Raw genomic sequence first — 20,608 nt, 5'->3', positions numbered from 1 at the left:
CGGCCCACCTAGTCTGTCCATTGTGTGACCCGGGCCTCCTCTTTGGTGCATTTGTCACTGCCATCATGGCTTTCATGGGTCTGCATCTCTCTCCACCTCTATAGCCTCTGATGAGTCTGAGAAGGGGGGCATGAATAGGGTGCTGAGGGGTATTAAGCGGGATTTGGGAGATTGAGGGTCTTTTGCTATTGAGGTACATTAGACATGGTCTGCGATGAAGTGTCTGTCGCACAGCGTCACGCTTCCCGAGCCAAGAATAAGAGTCTGGATCCCGCTGCCAGAGAATTACACAGAAAATTCAAATACTCACCATTAAGAAAATTTTACCGCACCCACTTGCTGTCTGTTTTTCCTTATTAACTGGATTTTGAGATTTGAATAAATGTTTTACAGCTGAAGTGTGCAATTTCGTCTCCACTAATTGGTTCACCAAGTGGAACTGCAAAAAAAAAAGGGTTTTTGATCAAACTTACTCATAGCCTCGCCCAGTGTTGCTGGTCAGGACGCTAAATAAACAAATCACAGTGTGTATGTTTTCATTTGTGATAAAATCAACCCATGAATAGAGTAGTTCCTTTCTGCATGTAATTAAAAATGTCGTTCACTTTTAAAAAAACTGCTGATAATTTACTCACCCCCATGTCATCCAAGATGTCCACGTCTTTCTTTCTTCAGACGAAAAGATATTAAGGTTTTTGATGAAAACATTCCAGGATTTTCTCCATATAATGGACTTCAATGGGGTCCAAACGGTTCAAGGTCCAAATGAGAGTTTCAGTGCAGCTTCAAAGGGCTTTAAACGACACCAGACGATGAATAAGGGTCTTATCTAGGACCCTTCGAGTCATGACATGAAAAAAGATTTGTTCATTTTGATCTGAACAGGAGGGTCACGAACGCGCATCACAGAACAGAGCAAGACGAGCATTTGTGCTTATAAAACTTAAACTTTTTTATTTATTTTTTAAGTGAGCGATCGTTTCGCTAGATAAGACCCTTATTCATCGTCGGGTGTCGTTTAAAGCCCCTTGAAACTCTCATTTGGACCTTGAACCGTTTGGTTCCCATTGAAGTCCATTAAATGATGATTTCAATATTAAAACTTACTAATTAGTTTTGTATTATTTATATACTATTATAGCATTTATTAATATTTCAAATTAGCTTTCATTCTTAAATTTCATATTTTATTTTCATTTTATGAACTGAAGAAAGAAAGACATGGATGACATGGGGGTGAGTAAATTATCAGCAAAAGTGAACTACTCGTTTAAAAGGACTGTTTTATCAAAGTATATGAGTTTTTCCAATTGATATGGTATCAAGTTAGTAAATCAGCACAAAAAAGTGAAAAGTGTGCTTAGTTAAAGGACATCAGACCACCTCTGTCTCTACAGATTGGGTAATGTTTGGTGTTTGTGTGTGTCAAGCCAAGACAGATGCTTCAGTGGTTTCTCTGTGACGCATCAGGAAGTGTATGTTTAAGTGTGATTGAGCATGTGTTTACTAGGGGGCTAACTGGGAAGTTTGTTAAGAGTGAAGCTGTGTATGTAAGATCTCAGATGAGTATTTACCTGAACCTCCTGCGCTGTTAGACACCTACTGGAAAGATTAACTGGGTGAACCGAGATCACCACAGATTCACCATTGATTCCCACGACTGGCTGAAAATACATTAAAATCCCTTCTTCAACTTCTAATTAATCTTTTAATGATCTGCTGCATCATCGTCCACAGGCTGACAATTACAGCAAAATCAATGTTGTGTTTTAGAATAACATTATGTGGAACTGCTGCAGGTCCTGGAAGAGGTCCAGCCATTTACAGCGATGAGAGATGGAGGTTAATTAGATTAGAAATAGCAGAACTAACACATCAGGAGAAGATGAAGTGGTCTCTCACGGTGTATCTTTTTAGCCAATAACCTAATCCTAAACATTGCAAAAACAAAGGAACTTTTTATGGACTTTAGAAAATGTAATACACACCACCAACCCCTCTCCATAAATTGAATTGTAAAGTACAATGACAATAAAGGCATTCAATTCAATTCAATTATCTGGATGTCTTTCTGTTTTTTAAAGTTCTGTTATCTGTATTCCCATATGTTATTCCAAACCCGTTTTACTTTCTTCCCTGCAACGCAAAAAGGACTTTTTCCTTGAAGAATTAGGCCTGTTCACAGCAATTATGTGATTCGCGGATTAATTGCATTTAAAGTAGGGCTGTAAAAACGATTAATCGCGATTAATTGCATCCAAAATAAAAGTTTGTGTTTACATAATATATATGGGTGCACTGTGTATAATTATTTTGTGTGTATATATATATAATATATATATATATATATATATATAAATACACACACATGCATGTATATTTAAGAAAAAAATATTATTTATATATAAAATATTTATATTTATATATAATATAAATTATATATAAATCTATATACAGTGAAAATATTTCTTAAATATATACAAGCATGTGTGTGTATTTATATATATATAAAATAATTATACACAGTGCACCCACATACACATACAGTATTATGTAAACACAAACTTTTATTTTGGATGCGATTAATCACGATTAATCGTTTGACAGCCCTACTCAGTGGGCTTTCCAAAACTATTCCAATTTTATTAACATTAAGGTTTTTTTTTTTTTATCTCTCGCCATGTCAGGACCCTCTCGCTTTTCCTAAGTTCGGGAGTGGTTGTTCCGGTAACCATGAGTGGACCACTGTCCTTCGCTGGACTTGTCTTCTTCCGCCTCCTCTCTTTGCCTCTCGTCACGTCACAGACGCCATCTCTCCCAGCGACCTCCGACCCTGAGCCTGTGCCCTCTCTGCCTGAAGAGTGCCGGAGAAAACTGCACCCTGTTACCTCCTACACAGGTGGGTGTAAAATACCTCGCTCTCTCCTGCCCTTTTCATCACTCGCATTTGGAGCCAAAGGTTAAAACGATAAGCTTTTGAATTATTTTTCGACCAAACGTCTCAGACAGTGTGTCGAGCTTGTAAAAACTGCATCTAGACCAGACGAGACCATCTAAGTGAAACCGCAGACAGCATAAGGAGGATAATTGAATGGGAGAAATCACATTGCTCAGTTTGGCGGCTGTGGCCTTCAGATACAAGAACCTTTTTTTTTTTTAAAAGACATCAGCTGCGTTTATTTATTCCCCGGGAAGGCGTTATATTAATCAGAAGTGACAGTAAAGAGATTCATAATGATGATGGAGGGATCTGTTATTTTCAAAATTTTTCACTATTTCACAATATTACTGTTTTTACTGTATTTTTGATCGAGTAAATGTGATGATGAATGGCCTTGGTGAGAATAAGAGATTTCTATCATAAACTAGTGACATGATTTAGACTAAAGAAGTTTATGGCACAGAGTTTGTGTTTATTTATGTATTAGCTTATGCCAATATGCCCAGCAAGTGAATGGATTTGTCTTACTTTAAAGCTACACTGTGTGTTTTTTACCTCCATCTAGTGGTGAAAATGTATATGACAATCCAGTGAATATTAGTTTCTGTTCCTCTCAATTCCGATTTTGTTTTAACTCCTAGTGTAGTCCAAGATTAACATGGCTTCCAGTTCGACCTCGTCCATGAGTGTAAACTCAAACGTAAACGCGAAAGGCGAAGCTTGAATTAACGGGTATGTCCCTCTTTGGCTAATGTACTTTCAAGATGGAGGGGCAACATGGTGACCGACATTAGAACCCCTTACCCGTATGTATTTTCAATGGCATATTATACATTCACAAGAATACTTTATTACTTGAACGAAGTAAATATACATATATTTTTGAAAGAACTAAGTGTTTTTAGCTAAGAGTAAACTAAAAGAGTTACACAGTGTAGCTTTAAAGAGACAAACCTCGCTTCATTTGTTAAAAAGTGTGCACTTTGTCTCCTGGAAAGTGCGAAAAGAGAGCTCTCTGTTTTGAGAAAACACCCTTTGTATGGATAATACATCAGTCCGTTCATTAATGGTCTGTTGCCGATCCAGTGTATGTTTTCATCTGAGACTAGTTAACGGCCAGCAGTTTTCTGTTAATCATATGATGTTAAAGGTTAACACAGCTGTGTGTAATATCAGGGCAGGAGTGTGTTCACACCCTGCAGTTTCTAATATCACACACTAATCGACACAGTCTGTCCTGTTAATGTGCAAGGCCACACTGTGTTTATGTTTTATAATTCCTCCACTACACACTAGTAATAGTAAAGTGCACTAGTAGCTGATGTACTATTAAATACATTAAGAGACCCATAGATTAACATACAATCTGGGAAACAGAAAAATAAGTCTAAAAGTGAAGACACCCCTATCCCTTTAACACGCTCTTTCTCCAAAAAAACATGCGATGTCAACGAACCTGAATGCACAAACTTATCACCAGATAGAGAGCATTTCTAATTGGCTTAAAGGAGTAGTTCACTTTTAAAAAAAATTTGCTGATAATTTACTAAGTCGAAAATATTTATTCTATTCTTAAATATTTATTTTATTCTTCAGTCGAAAAGAAATTAAGGTTTTTGATGAAAACATTTCAGGATTTTTCTCCATATAATGGACTTTAATGGGAACCAAACGATTCAAGGTCCAAAAGACACTTTCAGTGCAAACTGTTCAAAGGTCTTTAAACGATTCCAGACGATAAATAAGGCTCATTTAAAGAAATAAATAACAAAGTTTAAGTTTTCTCCTGTTTGAAATGAACAAATTTTTTTTCTGAGTCAATTTGTTCATTTCGTTCGTTGAATGAACCAAATGACTCGAAAAAAGATTTGTTCATTTTGATAAGCGAGTTTGAACAGGAGAGTCATTAAAGGGTTAGTTCACCCAAAAATGAAAATTAAGTCATTAATTACTCACCCCCATGCTGTACCAACCCCGTAAGACCTTCGTTCGTCTTCGGAACACAAATGAAGATATTTTTGATTAAATTTGAGAGCTGTATAACTACCACATTGGCTCCTAAAGGACTGCCTCTTGACGGCCCAGAAAGTCAATGAAGAAAATGTTTAAATATCCCAAGTGACTACCGTGGCTCAACTATATGTTTATCAAGCGACGCGAATACTTTTTGTGCGAAAAAACAAACAAAAATAACGAGTTTATTCGACTATTTCTTTTCTTCCTTGTAGGCCAGAACGAGAATTCCTTAGATTTCCACGACGCATGCGCGAGATTTGCGATCTGCTCACACCAGCCTTCACTACTTCAGATCGCAATTCTCGCGCATGCGTCGTGGAAATCTATAAGGAAGTCTCGTTCTGGCCTACAAGGAAGAAAAGAAATAGTCGAATAAACTAGTTATTTTTGTTTGTTTTTTCGCACAAAAAGTATTCGCGTCGCTTGATAAACATATAGTTGAGCCACGGTAGTCACTTGGGATATTTAAACATTTTCTTCATTGACTTTTTGGGCCGTCAAGAGGCAGTCCCTTAGGAGCCAATGTGGTAGTTATACAGCTCTCAAATTTAATCAAAAATATCTTCATTTGTGTTCCGAAGACGAACGAAGGTCTTACGGGGTTGGTACAGCATGGGGGTGAGTAATTAATGACTTAATTTTCATTTTTGGGTGAACTAACCCTTTAACGCTCATCACAGAACAGAGCAAGGCGACCATTTGAGCTTATAAAACTTAAACTTTGTTATTTGTTTTTTTAAATGAGTGATCGTTTCGCTTGATAAGACCCTTATTCATCGTCTGGAATCGTTTAAAGCCCTTTAAACAGTTTGCAGTTTGCACTGAAACTGTCTTTTGGACCTTGAACCGTTTGGTTCCCATTGAAGTCCATTATATGGAGAAAAATCCTGGAATGTTTTCATCAAAAACTGAAAATTCATCTTTAATCACAAGAATAAATTACATGTCACTATATATTCACATAGAGAACAGTTATTTTCAAATGTTAATAATATTTCACAATATTACTGTTTTTTTACTGTATTTCAAATAAAATAACTGCAGCTTTGGTGAGCAGAAGAACTTCAAAACGTTATACAATCTTACCAACCTAAACTTTTGAACGATAGTGTACAGTAGACGTCAGTAACTAAGATGACATTCTATCACATTATGCAGGGAAATGTTTTTTTGCATGTAAATGTCATCAGTGGATAATGCATCTTATCATGAACAAGATTATTAATGCATGAATCAGACTCTCAGAATCTTCACAGTTCCCGATGCTAAACATCAGCACTGTGTGTGTGTGTGTGTGTGCAGAGACAAATCAGTGCAATCGCTCAAAGCAACATGCAGAGGAAATGCTGATAGTCGGCACATTATCATTTGTATAGAGTTGACTTGTGGGATTAGAGTTAACATCTGTCTAAACAGTGGAAAACAGCAGCTAAACAACAGATCACACATCCAGGCTCACAGCTAACTGTGTAAATGTCACCTGTGCCGCAGCTTTGAGCCCGTGGCTGTCCTCTTTCTCTATGCCTGGAGTGAACGACTACTCGCCGCTCGCACTCGACCTCACCAGGAACCAGCTGATAGTGGGAGCCAGGTAACACGCACACACGCACTCACACACACACACACACACACACACACACAAACCTGTCAAACCTAAACTATCTCTCTCTCTCCGTAGGAATCATCTCTTCCGATTGAGTTTGAGCAACATTTCTCTCCTGCAGGTACTACTTTCTCTTCATACTCCTTCCCATCTGTCCATTCAATCATCTTGACATCTCTAGAAATGCAGAACCAGCACTGTCCATTTAATTCTTCTCATGCCAGACATGCACAGACTCAGTCTTTTATTATGGTTGTCCACATGTTCAAAAGTGCTGACACACAGAAGCTGAAACATCACACACACCTTTAGTAGCATGTTATTGTGCAGATTGGCTGACTTCCAAGACAGATGTGTCCTGATTTGACCTCCTCTCCTCTTAATCTCTTGAAAGGAGGAACCCAAAATAATATATATTATTATTATTATTACTATTTGTTCTTATTGGAATAAAAAAAATCCTAATTTTCTTGTTTTGTGTAGATTATGTTCATAATGATCAGACAGGGTAGAAAATGTTTGGGAACAGGGTAATAATAAAATCTATTCATTAAATATACACACACACACACACACACACATATATATATATATATATATATATATATTACTATTTGTTCTTATTGGAATAAAAAAAAATCCTAATTTTCTTGTTTTTGTGTAGATTATGTTCATAATGATCAGACAGGGTAGAAAATGTTTGAGAACAGGGTAATAATAAAATCTATTCATTAAATAATTAAATATACATATGAAGAGTTCAGATGCAAAAGCCTCTAAATGCCATTTGAAATTTTCTTCTTTAATGATGATTTTTATCAAACTTGTATATTTAAGTTCAGTAATTTCACTTAAATAACAATTAATAGGTAATTATCATTGCCATTTAAGTGAAATCACTGAACTTAAATATACAAGCTTGATAAAAATGATCATTCTAGAAGAAAATTTCAAATGGCACTTAGAGGCTTTTGCATCTGAACTCTTCATATTTGTTTTTGTTTATCGGGTATAAAAAACCTTCACTAGCAAATAAAGTGTAGATAGAATATAGTCCCAGACATCTGTCCTGGTGTGTGTGTGTGTGTGTCTGCTGTGTTTGAGGTGAGAATCTGCCAGTAGACCGCAATCCCATCTGGGAGTGGCTTCGAATTGCCGTTGTTCATCTTCAAGGATGATTCGCATCCACTTACTGTGTAACCACAGCTGCACCTACTGTGAGTTGGGAACGCTGAGATTGTGTTGCGCTTGCGTGACATCCCTGCTGAAAGCTTTGAGTGGTTGTGTGATATTTAAGAGTGACTTTTCTGGTGTGTGTTGAAGACCCTGCTGGTGAACTCTATAAACGTTCACCGTAACCCTGAGAGGGGGTGTGATGCCCTGGAGGAAGACCGCTAAAGAATCTGTCAGAATCCAGTGATTTAGGGTGACCTCGTGACCCTGTGTCCACAAGAGTGACCCACAGTCACCCCTCGAGCAAACACACACACACACACACACACACACATACATGCACATGGCTGTATGACAAGCTCCTCACAAGCTCCCTTTACATCTCCGTTATGAAAAAAAATTGTGACTTATTTCACATGCATTAAAATGTCTGCATATTTCATTTCTCCATCATGACATATTTTTACTTCCAGTCTCCATCTCAAATCATCATGCATTCTGCCAATGACATTTAAAAAAAGAATTAAATAAAAAAAATGCTAAGATAATTTCATAGCTTTTTATGTTTGAATTGCAGCTTGAGTGGAAATTACTCAAAATAAAAAAGAAAAAAAGCTTTTCACCGTGTCCTAACTACACACAACGCGATAAAATTCCAGCGACAGCAAGTGTGTCTGTCCACACGGTCCACACTATAGACGAATCCGGCGAAACTACCGGAAGTAAGCGGGCGCCATTACTGAGCTGTTGCTGGGTAGCGTTGCGCCATTGCCTCCTATTGTTTTAGTTGCAACTTGCGTCCACTGGAATAAACAGCCCGCGATTTACGACTGTCACTAACGTTACAACGTTACTCCTTGTATAATGTCGAGTGGGTAAACAGTTTCCGTTATAAATTGTTTCAATGGTGGCAGTAAAATTTCAATTTTGAAGAGAAAACATTGTGAATACCCCGGCTCGACTGCCCCTGTCTGGTGCCGTACGGTTTACACAGATTTCCTGGGCGAGTACAAGACGCGGACATTCGCGTATAATAACAATTATTTAATGACATAAGTAAAAAAAATATAATAAATGTGTGATATAGTGATAAGCAAAATCTCCTCTCTTGTTATTTTTTCTATTCAATATGGTCATTAAATGGCTTTCCTGAGCTGAATGTAACGTTATGTGACATAATTGTTCTCCTATTGACCTCTTTCCATGGTTTAAAAACAGTAACGTTAAATAGTCGATATTATGTATACTTTCTAGCTGTGACGTTACCTTACCCATGCCCGTTGCAATGTAAACATGAGATAAATAATGCACACAAATGAAAAACATGAAATTGTTTATTTGATTTCATTTATTTATTTATTTATTGTTGCCAAATGGACAGATCTTTTTTTAGTTTCCTCGGTAGCAAACGTTAGCCTAGCTAGCTTGCCAAGCTATTTTCATAAATAATCTGTAAGATCGTTTGTACCTTCATCTGTGACTGGAGGCCAATGTCTAACATCATCAACCCAACAAGTCTGCCTGGCTCTAGCTGTCATCAAGGGTGCGTTATCACCTTATCTCCGAGGTTTGTTTACATACCGGTGCATATGTCTATGCCGGTGTAACAGCTCAGTAATGGCGTCGCCACAAGATGGCAGCCTACACAAGAACGCTCGTCGGATTCGTCTATAAGCGACGCGACTGTGAGTCACCACACGTCAATCAAAAATCACAGCCACTTAGAACAGCGTGTGGGCGGAGTCTCTCTGTGAAAGCGCACTGCTGGCCAGCACTCGCATTTGAAATGGGTAAGGACATAATCAAATCAAGAAATAACATTATTAAAAATCAAAACATTCAACAAATATATACTCATTGACTAATTTTGTGATGAAGTACAGTTGTATGTTTGCATAGAATTCATTTTGAACGCTATATTTATATGCTTTCAAAATCTGAGGTAAATTACCCGTTGCTATCGCTTGTGGCACAGTGACCTATTTTTAACTAAAAATAATGTAATGTGTACTCATGTACTCATTACCTGTGTAATATCTTCATTTATCTGTCAGCCGCGACGTCGCAGAAATAGGAACCGTTTCTAAATTAGAAACTTTGCGTGTCGACGTCGCGTCTGGTTAGGACAAAATCTGATTAACATGGAAAAGATTATCGCGTGTCGCGGCGTTGCGTCGCGTGTAGTTACACGGTGTATAGCTGTAATTTTGCTCAAAATTGATAAATCATTTTTACTCAATATTTACTTCCTTATCTGTTTTTTTAAATTACTTTACTTTCACAATTAAAGACAATTAAAGTGTCAATTGGGACAATTAAAATGTCGCTCGCCTATAAACAAATTTGGAAAGTCCAATAATACGAAGATTGAAAATGTCGTGTAATCTGCAATCTGAGTTTAGAAAATAATAACTGATTTTCTGGGAACTCGCACTGTATTTTTAGTCAAACATACAGAACACCAAACGGCTTCTCCAGACATTAACATTCAACAAGGTTACACACATCAGCCACGTCAGTATATGAAAGATGTGATAACAAGTAGTGTTGTGGAAAGTTACAAAGTAAAAGTTACAAATTACAATATTGCGTTAATCCCCTAAAGTGTGTTATTGGATTTCTTTACTTTAGTCTAGAGGTACAATAAGCATCATGTTCACACACAACACCTCTGACAGGAGCGCTGGCTGTCAATAAACAAGAAAACAAAGTTGCATTACTGATTTGGAAAAGTAACTCCGATATTTTGTTGTATATTTAAAAGTAGTGAGTTACTTTAGTTACTTGAAAGACATAATCTGACTACTTGTGATGCATAACCCCCCCAACACTGATAACAAGAGGTTTGGATCTGTTGGATCTCATGTTAATGATTTATTATATCTCACTTGAAATATATCTGGTGTGATAATGGTTCTGTGTCAGTCGCTTCACTGTTGAGAGGAACAGATCGCAGAGACAGATAGAGAGAGCAGATAACAGTGTTTTAGCTGAGGTCAAATGATCGTGACTGGTAGGGAAGGCAAGGATGAGAAGATCTTGAGAAAACACACAACCCCCTCAACACCCAGCGGCGACGCGAGTCTGACCCCGAGATCTTTTCAGGGTGAATCCTGCTCTTCAAATGAAGACGTCTTTCACGTGTTGTTCAGTGACTGACTGCAGAGGCACAGTTAGATTGATGATTGCTTTCTGAAACCTTGCACTCTCTCTCTCTTTGTTTCGCTCTTTCTCCTAAACAACAGGAATGAAATGTAGTCTGCTAAAGTCAAATCAACAGATGCTGTTTGTCAGAAGATGTGTAATCAGCTCCTTTGTAGACATGTTTGTGCTCATCAGAAGCTCCTGGTGCTTTTCAAGAGTGTGGAAACACAGATGTCACTTATCAAAAATGTAACCTCTTAAAAAACCTCTTTTTGTAGTATATCCAATGTTGCTCTTAAAACTTCTCAAACTACCACTAAAGAGTGAAAGCTTAAAGGAGTAGTTGACTTTTCAAAAAACTTTTGCTGATAATTTACTCACCCCCATGTCATCCAAGATGTCCACGTCTTTCTTTCTTCGGTGGAAAAGAAATTAAGGTTTTTGATGAAAACATTCCAGGATTTTCTCCATATAATGGACTTCAATGGGAACCAAACGGTTCAAGGTCCAAAAGACCGTTTCGGTGCAGCTTCAAAGGGCTTTAAACGACACCAGACGATGAATAAGGGTCTTATCAAGCAAAACGATCGCTCATTTAAAAAAAAGTTTTATAAGTTCAAATGCTCGCCTTGCTCTGTTTTGCGATGAGTGTTCGTGACTCTCCTGTTCGAACTCGTTTATCAAAATGAACGAATCTTTTTTCGAGTCATTTGGTTCATTCAACGTACAAAATGAACATGATTTAATGACTCGTAAATGTAAGAACACATTGATGGCCTAAGATACGAAACGAACGGTTTGTGAGAAAACGAACAGTATTTATATAGTTTTTACCTCTTGTAACCGCAGCCACCCGCACCCTCAGATCAATTGGATGTGGCTGTGGTTATAAGAGGTAAAAACGATATAAATACTGTTCGTTTTCTCACACAAACCGCTCGAGTCATTAAATCATGTTTAATTTGGACTTGTTCTTTTGAGGTGGTGACCATAGACCTTCAAGACTGACAGACAAGAACGGTTTGACCTAAAAATATCAAAATTGAAAATACTGTTGAAACTAAGACCCCTACATCTTGGATGCCCTTGAGGTAAGCTAAAACATACCAAAATTAATTTCAAAGTGAACTATCCCTTTAGTGAATCCTTGCCAAATAAAAGTATTAATTTTTTTCAGCTAAAAAAAGTCTTACTTACCCCAAACTTTTGAACTGTGGTGTACTGTAAACTGTATATTTAGATTTTGGGATGAAGTTCACCCTCATGTTTGAAAGTGTGAGTTTAAAAATCTAGATGTTTTATCTGTGACCTTTCCACTCGTCTGACTCTATTCAGGGCCTGCTGGGATCCTCACAAGGTCCACAACCAATACAAAATCATCGTTATTATTTCAGTCTATCGTGTGTGTGTGTGTGTGAGAGAGAGAGACTCTGGTCTACATTATTTTTGAGGCAATGACAACACAGATAAACATGACAAAGCAGCCTGTGAAAGGAGAGGGAGGGACAAGGAACAAAAGAGAGGAAGAACGTCTAAAACCAGTGAAACCACACATTCAAGGGTTTTCGTTTCAGATAAGAGAACGAATGCGATTAGGACAAACCGTCCAGTGTTGCCTAATTAAATGTCACACAATTGCTCTTTCACACATCTGCCTCGCCATGGAGTCATATTGTGTATTTTGCAGCGAAACTTTCCATCTTCCATCTCTTTGTCTCCTATTATTGTGTGTTTTGTACCTTCTTGACATTAAGGAAAGAAGCTGAACGAATGGAAGAGCTTCCCACGACTGTTTCATAGTTTTACTGCGTTAAGAGGATGTTATATTTTTCTGCCTCCTTAAATGTAAATCAAAGTCAGAGGTTTGGATTTGTCGTCATGGCTGTTTAAAGGTTAAAGGAATTTTACACTTTAAGGAGTTTGTTTGTTCGGACAGTTCGTTTGAATGAAATGAAAAGTAAATAATTTACAAATTTGTTTGAATCATCAGTAAACAGTAGTCCTTGTGTGACCTTAAACAATTTTGTAATGAAATAAATGTTTAAATGTGGTTGTTTTTTTTTACTGTGTTTATCATTCCAACATGTCACCCACATCATTGACTTAGTCGAATCATTGAAAGGATACCAGTTTTCAGGATTTAGCATTAAAGGAGTAGTTCACTTTTGAAAAAAAATTTGCTGATAATTTACTCACCCCCATGCCATCCAAGATGTCCATGTCTTTCTTTCGTCAGTCGAAAAGAAATTAAGGTTTTTGATGAAAACATTCCAGGATTTTCTCCATATAATGGACTTCAATGGGAACCAAACGGTTCAAGGTCCAAAAGACAGTTTCAGTGCAAACTGTGCAAAGGGCTTTAAACGACACCAGACGATGAATAAGAGTCTTATCAAGCGAAACGATCACTCATTTAATATATAAATAACACAGTTTAAGTTTTATAAACACAAATGCTCGCCTTGCTCTGTTCTGTGATGCGCGTTTGTGACTCTCCTGTTCGAACTTGTTCATCAAAATGAACAAATCTTTTTCCGAGTCAATTCGTTCGTTTCGTTCATTGAATCAACCAAATGACTTGGAAAAGATTCGTGAAAAGAGTCGAACAGGAGAGTCACAAACGTGCGTCACAGAACAGAGCAAGGCGAGCATTTGAGCTTATAAAACTTTATAAACTTTAAAAACTGTATTTTGTTTTTAAATGAGTGATCGTTTCGCTTGATAAGACCCTTTTTCATCGTCTGGAATCGTTTAAAGCCCTTTGAACAGTTTGCACTGAAAGTGTCTTTTGGATCTTGAACCGTTTGGTTCCCATTGAAGTCCATTATATGGAGAAAAATCCTGGAATGTTTTCATCAAAAACCTTAATTTCTTTTCGACTGAAGAAAGAAAGACATGGACATCTTGGACGACATGGGGGTGAGTAAATTATCAGCAAAAGTTTTTTCAAAAGTGAAATACTCCTTTAAGCTTTGTATTAGTAGAAAACCTGTAGTATTTTCGAATTACCGTGCTTTTTACCCTCATATCCCCCATCTTCTTCCAGTAATGTTAATTGTCTGTTGATTGCAGGCCACAGAATGGGCCGTAGACGAGACCACCAGGAGGTCCTGCCAGAGCAAAGGAAAGACAGAGGTGAGAAGAAAGATCTGTGAATGAATGGATGGATGTATGTTATAGTGTTTGTATGTTATATGTGTGAAATGAAATCTCTCTTCTCTTCCTCTGCTCCTCTCAGGATGAGTGTCAGAACTATGTTCGTGTCCTCCTGTTGAACGGCAGCCGTTTGTTTACCTGTGGCACTAATGCTTTCATGCCCATCTGTACGACTCGTCCTATTACTGACATGGCGAGCGTTCTGGAGTCCATCAGTGGGGTGGCGCGCTGTCCCTACGACCCTCGACACAACTCTACAGCGATGATAACTGAGAGTGGAGAAGTCTATGCGGCCACTGTGACTGATTTCTCCAGCCGTGACCCTATTATTTACCGCAGTCTGGGGAACATGCCACCCCTGCGGACCGCCCAGTACAACTCCAAATGGCTCAGTGGTACAGTGGGACGACACACACAGACATATCAGAGAATCTGACAAAACCTGCCAAGAACGTGTCCATTCCAAAACCAAAATCGAGAAATTATGCTCTGCTAAAAGAAAATGAAGCCTACTTTTGGAGCTTATTTGTATTGTGAAACGACAGTATATTCTCATCACTGCAAAAATAATCGGTAACGCTTTCTTTTACAGTCCAGTTACACATGTAAATACTATGTACTTATTTTAGTAACTACAATTACTGGGTAATAACTAGTACTAACCCTGAACCTACCCCTGGTCCATGTACTTACCTTATATTAGCCAGTACTTTCTAGGTAAGTACACTGTACTGTACTGTAAAAGGAACCAAATAATCATTCTTAAATTGTAAATTCTTGGTAGTATTTGTTGCTACTTTTATACATCTATTAGAAATAGCTTATTGTATTTATTGTAGCAACAAAATACTGTATTAGAGAGAATTCACCAATGAACAAAAAAGCTAAACACCTGGTTACATTATGTTTATGATTTAAAAATGCCTTTTTTAAAGAATTTATTTAAACATATATAATTAGCTTATATGCATCATAACATATTTGAAAATTCACCAATAAAAAATTTACGATGTGAAAATGTTTTATTTAAATTAGGGCTGGGCAATGATTAATCGCGATTAATTGCATCCAAAATAAAAGTTTGTGTTTACATAATATATGTGTGTGTATTGCGTATAATTATTGTGTATATAAAAATTCACACACGTGCATGTATATATTTAAGAAAAATGTGTTGTTAATATATACAATATTAATATTTATATTTAATATAAATTATGTATAAATATATACAGTATATTCATGCAAATATTTCTTAAATATATACATGCATGTGTGTGTATTTATATATGCAAAATAATTACACACACATATATTATGTAAATGCAGACTTTTATTTTGGATGCGATTAATCGCGATTAATCGTTGCCCAGCCCTAATTTAAATATTGTATTTTATTGTAATAAAATAGTGTTAAACATTCTTCAATTTCTTTTACGCAATTTCTTCTGATTTTGGGGTGAAATGCGACTTTGTGAGTCACCCATTTATTTATGGCTATGTATTGAAAAAAGTGTTGTGATAGTAATATATTGCATCATCTTCCTCCCCGTTCTCTCCACAGATCCTCACTTTGTCTCTGCGTACGAGGTGGGTCGCTTCACATACCTCTTTCTCCGAGAGAACGCGGTAGAACAGGATTGTGGGAAGATTGTCTTCTCTCGTGTGGCCCGCGTGTGTCAGAATGACATCGGCGGTCGTTTCCTGCTGGAAGACACATGGACCACCTTCATGAAGGCTCGGCTGAACTGTTCCCGCTCTGGAGATGTTCCCTTCTACTACCATGAGCTGCAGAGCACCTTCTACCTCCCTGAGCAGGACCTCATCTACGGAGTCTTCACCACCAATGTGTGAGTGGATTCTTCATCACACGCGGAAAATGCAATTTCCAACAGGAATTCCACAAGTTTTGTGACAAAACATAATTACTTCTTAGACATTATATACCGGTTATAATATATAATATACAGGTAAGTAAGATTTGTTACAACTTTCATTCAGCAAGGACACATTAAAGGAGTAGTTCACTTTTAAAAAAAACTTTTGCTGATAATTTACTCACCCCCCATGTCATCCAAGATGTCCATGTCTTTCTTCATGGACTTCAATGGGAACCAAACGGTTCAAGGTCCAAATGAGAGTTTCAGTGCAGCTTCAAAGGGCTTTAAACGACACCTGACGATGAATAAGGGTCTTATCAAGTCAAATGATCGCTCATTCAAAAAATAAATAAAAAAGTTTAAGTTTTATAAGCACAAATGCTCGCCTTGCTCTGTTCTGTGATGAACTGTTCTGTTCAAACTCGTTCATCAAAATGAACAAATCTTTTTTCGAGTCATGACTCGAAGGGTCCTAGATAAGTCCCTTTTTCATTCAAGTCCTTTGAAGCTGCACTGAAGGACCTTGAACCGTTTGGTTCCCATTGAAGTCCATTATATGGAGAAAATCCTGGAATGTTTTCATCAAAAACCTTAATTTCTTTTCAACTGAAGAAAGAAAGACATGGACATCTTGACTGACATGGGGGTGAGTAAATTATCAGCAAAAGCTTTTTCAAAATTGAACTACTCCTTTAAATTGAAAAGGTTCATTATACATATATTTATTATGTCACAAAAGACTTTGATTTTAAATAAATGCTGTTTTTTTTTAACTTTCTATTCAATATTGATAATAATCAGAAATGTTTGTTGAGCAGCAAACCAGCATATTAGAGTGATTTCTGAAGGATCATGTGACACTGAAGACTGGAATAATAATGATGCTGAAAATTCACAGCAAATTTTTTTTTATATATTTTTAGAATATATTCGAATACTATTTATTTTAAAATGTAATAATATTTCACATTACTGTTTTAATGTATTTTAGTTCACATAAAAGCAGTCTTGGTGAGCACGAGAGACTTCTTTCAACAAAAAAAAAAAGTCTTAATGACCCCAAACTTTTGAATGGTCCTGTTTCTCCATTCAAGGTTTTTAATGTAGAATTTGCTTCACTTCCCTCTCACGTTTCTCCTCACAGGAACAGCATTGCTGCGTCAGCAGTGTGTGCGTTTAACCTTAGTGCCATCACACAGGCCTTTAACGGACCCTTCCGTTATCAGGAGAACCCTCGGACCAGCTGGCTTTCCACTCCCAATCCTATTCCGAACTTTCAGGTGAAGGAAATTAAATGCTGCAGCTGCACCTTCTGGCACCAAATCCAGTACTCAATTGTTTTTTTTTCTCTCTGCCAGTGTGGGACAGTGAATGATTCGGGTTCAGGCAGTAATCTAACGGAGCGCAGTCTTCAAGACGCCCAGAGGCTCTACCTCATGAGTGAGGTGGTTCAGCCCATCTCCACAGATCCTCTGGTCATGCAGGACAACATCCGTTACTCCAGGCTGGCCGTGGACATCGTTCAGGGGAGGGACACGCTTTACCACGTCATGTACATCGGCACAGGTAAAGGAAGCAAAGAAATCTGACACGCATGCTGTTCAAGAGCATGTCCTCCATTGTGTTTTCCAATCTCTGCTGCAAATCCAGCATATATCAGCATGATTTCCATGTTGGTCCAGGCTGGGTTATGATGGATAGAGCTGGTATAGTGCTGGCCTAACTAACTTCTCATGCTGGGAACCAAGCAATTTTGCGTTTAAAAGACGTCTAATTGAGTGCCGAAGTGATGACGTCACTTGTAGGGCTGGGTATTAAATAACGATTTCTCGATATTAATCGATTCTCATTTTTACGAACCGATAACGATTCTTAAATCTCAAGAATCGATTAGTCATCCTGTTTCATTTGAATGAATGGAACGTTGTATCGCGGCTGCGCACATTCAAAAAATCGCAATAATCTTTGTCCTTTGTTACTATTGATATGAAACAAAGTCTCAAATTTCAAATTACGTCCATTTTCTTTAGAAATTCAAAAACATAAATAGCGCTTTGGCGCTGTGGCGTGAGATCGCTGTGGCGCAGCTCAAGAGAAGCAGCAGCGCTGATCTCTCTTCCGGGTTAATAACACCAGTCACAGCGCGAAATAAACATGAGTGAGCATCTGAAAGTGTGTTAAAGATAGAGTACAACTTATCGAAATCCGTATCATGTCACATTGATTCGCTCAATCAGCGTTTCAACCGTGGAAAGACTTCAGTTAAACAGCTTGTAATTAATGTCATGAATCGTCATATTTACCTCAGAAAACCCACATAAACTCGTTAGTCAGCTGGAAAAATTAACTCTAGAGAGGAGCATTTTGCTAAATATATACACCATATTACATATGCATTATAATCTTAATGTTCTTCAATATTTAAGGCATATTTGAATAAATCTGACAAGTTTTTTATGACAGCCACCATTTAAATGTTTATATTTCATATAATCTTCTTATAAAAATAAATAAAAGTGTAATTGAAGTGTTTGTGTAGCTACAAAACAGTTCATTATTACCTTCATATTAGGCTAATAAAGCTACAACTAGACTCCCATAATTTACAGCATTAGTAAAGAGATTTGATTTCCTTGATAAAATTTTCCATTTATTCTTCGAACTGATATCCAAAATAATCAATATTGAATCGAATCGAAATCGAATCGAATTGTGAAATTTGTGTCAATACCCAGCCCTAGTCACTTTGTAGGACAACTCGGAAGTTAGCGGCGCATGGGTTCCCTCGATCGAAAAGCTATGCATTTTCCCCATAAACTTGTGGAAAATCGCAAAAAATAAGATTACATTATACATTTTGAAAAAAAAAAAAAAACACAAGCAGACACAATAAAGTTTAAAAAACCACAAGCAGGTTATAACTGTGTGTTTTTTTGTCATAGATCAAGTGTAAAAATATTTAGAGGCTTTGTTCACCACAGACCTTATTTCAGGCGATTTGGCAAAAACCCATTCAAAAATTCCATACTAGGCTTTAGAGCGAGGGAACCGGGAGTGCTAAAATGCTAACTCACTTCCGCGTTTTGGCCTGCAAAGTGATGTCATAACTTCGGCACTCTATACTATAGCCGTCCAAACACACCCCATACGTCTACATTTAATAAATGTCTAAACACATATCCCAAGAATAGACTAGAAACGACGAATAGACTTTTCACTGACAGCCCAGACGTCTAAAACAAGACAAGGTTTGGGCTGTCAGTGAAAAACCAGTCGTTTCTAGTCTACTCTTGGGATATGTGTTTGGACGGCTATTTCACGTCTGGGATGCTACTCCCGGATCCAAAAAAATTCCTTATTCTGCTGGCTGGATTTTTCAGCTGGGATGTTTAGAAGAACTTGCGCTTCTAATTGTAGCTGTTTTCTTTAATTGACCAATCAGAGCACGGCACCATCATTAAGGCCTTGTCCACCAGTAATAAGAGTCTGCGTGGATGTTACCTGGAGGAGATGAACATTCTTCCAGAAAACATGCAGGAGCCAATCCTAAACCTACAGATTCTGCACAACGATAGGTCGCTTTTCGTGGGACTTCCCAGCAGAGTCCTGAAGATCCCACTGGAGAGATGCTCCAGCTACAAAACTGAACAGTAAGTCACACACATACACACACTAGTGGTGCGTTCACGTGATAAGGAAAATATGATATTTTCCACTTGTGAACTGGTATTTACCAGTGTGTTGTGTTCAAGTGCTTTTGTTGTCGTAATGTTATAAAAAGATGGAGATCCAGACCTGTTATTTAGCTAAAACTATTTTTGATTGCTTAAAGGGATAGTTCACTTTGAAATTAATTTTTGGTATGTTTTAGCTTACCTCAAGGGCATCCAAGATGTAGGTGTCTTTGTTTCCGCAGTAGTTTCAATTTTAATGTTTTTAGGACAAAAACCGTTCTTGTCTGTCAGTCATATAATGGAGGTCTATGGTCACCACCAGAAGTCCAAATTAAACATGATTTAATGACTCGTAAATGTAAGTACACATTGATGGCCTAAGACACGAAACGAGCGGATGGGTGAGAAAACGAACAGTATTTATAACCCTCTTGTAATCACAGCCACAAAGCGCCCACACTCTCAGATCACCTTGACGTGGCTGTGATTACAAGAGGTAAAAACGATATAAATACTGTTCGTTTTCTCACACAAACCGCTCGTTTCGTGTCTTAGGCCATCAATGTGTACTAAGTCATTAAATCATGTTTAATTTGGACTTCTGGTGGTGACCATAGACCTGCATTATATGACTGATAGACAAGAACCTTTTGACCTCAAAATATCAAAATTGAAACTACTGCGGAAACAAAGACACCTACATCTTGGATGCCATAATTACCATAGCACATGAATGCACCATAGTTCTGCAAGCCCACTTTTTGACATCAGACTCATGAGGTCAGAGCATCCTAACCTTGAACATGATTGAGCCGTTAGTTTCACGACAGATTCATTTACTGTCGTTTTGACCTGGCATCTAAACCAACACATGCTGTTAGATTACAGCTAAGGATGATTACAGAAAATGTCCTAATGCACTTGGAGTCTGACAGGAAGTGAAGCTCGAGGAGGTGAAGCGAACGACAGCACTTATGGGTAGTCAGAGAAATTATTATCTCATAAATTTTCCACCAAGGTC

The 20,608-nt window shown here is 37.6% G+C and overlaps 1 protein-coding gene across 1 annotated transcript in view; it reads left to right on the top strand.

The window, feature by feature from the left end:
* sema5bb (sema domain, seven thrombospondin repeats (type 1 and type 1-like), transmembrane domain (TM) and short cytoplasmic domain, (semaphorin) 5Bb) overlaps positions 1-20,608 on the top strand; it is a 70,196-nt gene that overhangs the window by 27,787 nt on the left and 21,801 nt on the right. Inside the window, exons 3-11 of the mRNA XM_089133737.1 lie at positions 2,688-2,899; positions 6,449-6,548; positions 6,636-6,681; positions 13,950-14,012; positions 14,116-14,428; positions 15,598-15,883; positions 17,058-17,193; positions 17,272-17,479; positions 19,356-19,563. Coding sequence (XP_088989863.1) covers positions 2,688-2,899; positions 6,449-6,548; positions 6,636-6,681; positions 13,950-14,012; positions 14,116-14,428; positions 15,598-15,883; positions 17,058-17,193; positions 17,272-17,479; positions 19,356-19,563 — 1,572 coding nt within the window. The remainder of the gene's footprint in view (positions 1-2,687; positions 2,900-6,448; positions 6,549-6,635; positions 6,682-13,949; positions 14,013-14,115; positions 14,429-15,597; positions 15,884-17,057; positions 17,194-17,271; positions 17,480-19,355; positions 19,564-20,608) is intronic.

The sequence above is a fragment of the Pimephales promelas genome, chromosome 8 (genome assembly GCF_988280905.1).
Source record: "Pimephales promelas chromosome 8, fPimPro1.hap1.1, whole genome shotgun sequence".
Lineage (NCBI taxonomy): Eukaryota > Metazoa > Chordata > Actinopteri > Cypriniformes > Leuciscidae > Pimephales > Pimephales promelas.
This window is presented reverse-complemented; position numbering and strand designations above follow the sequence as displayed.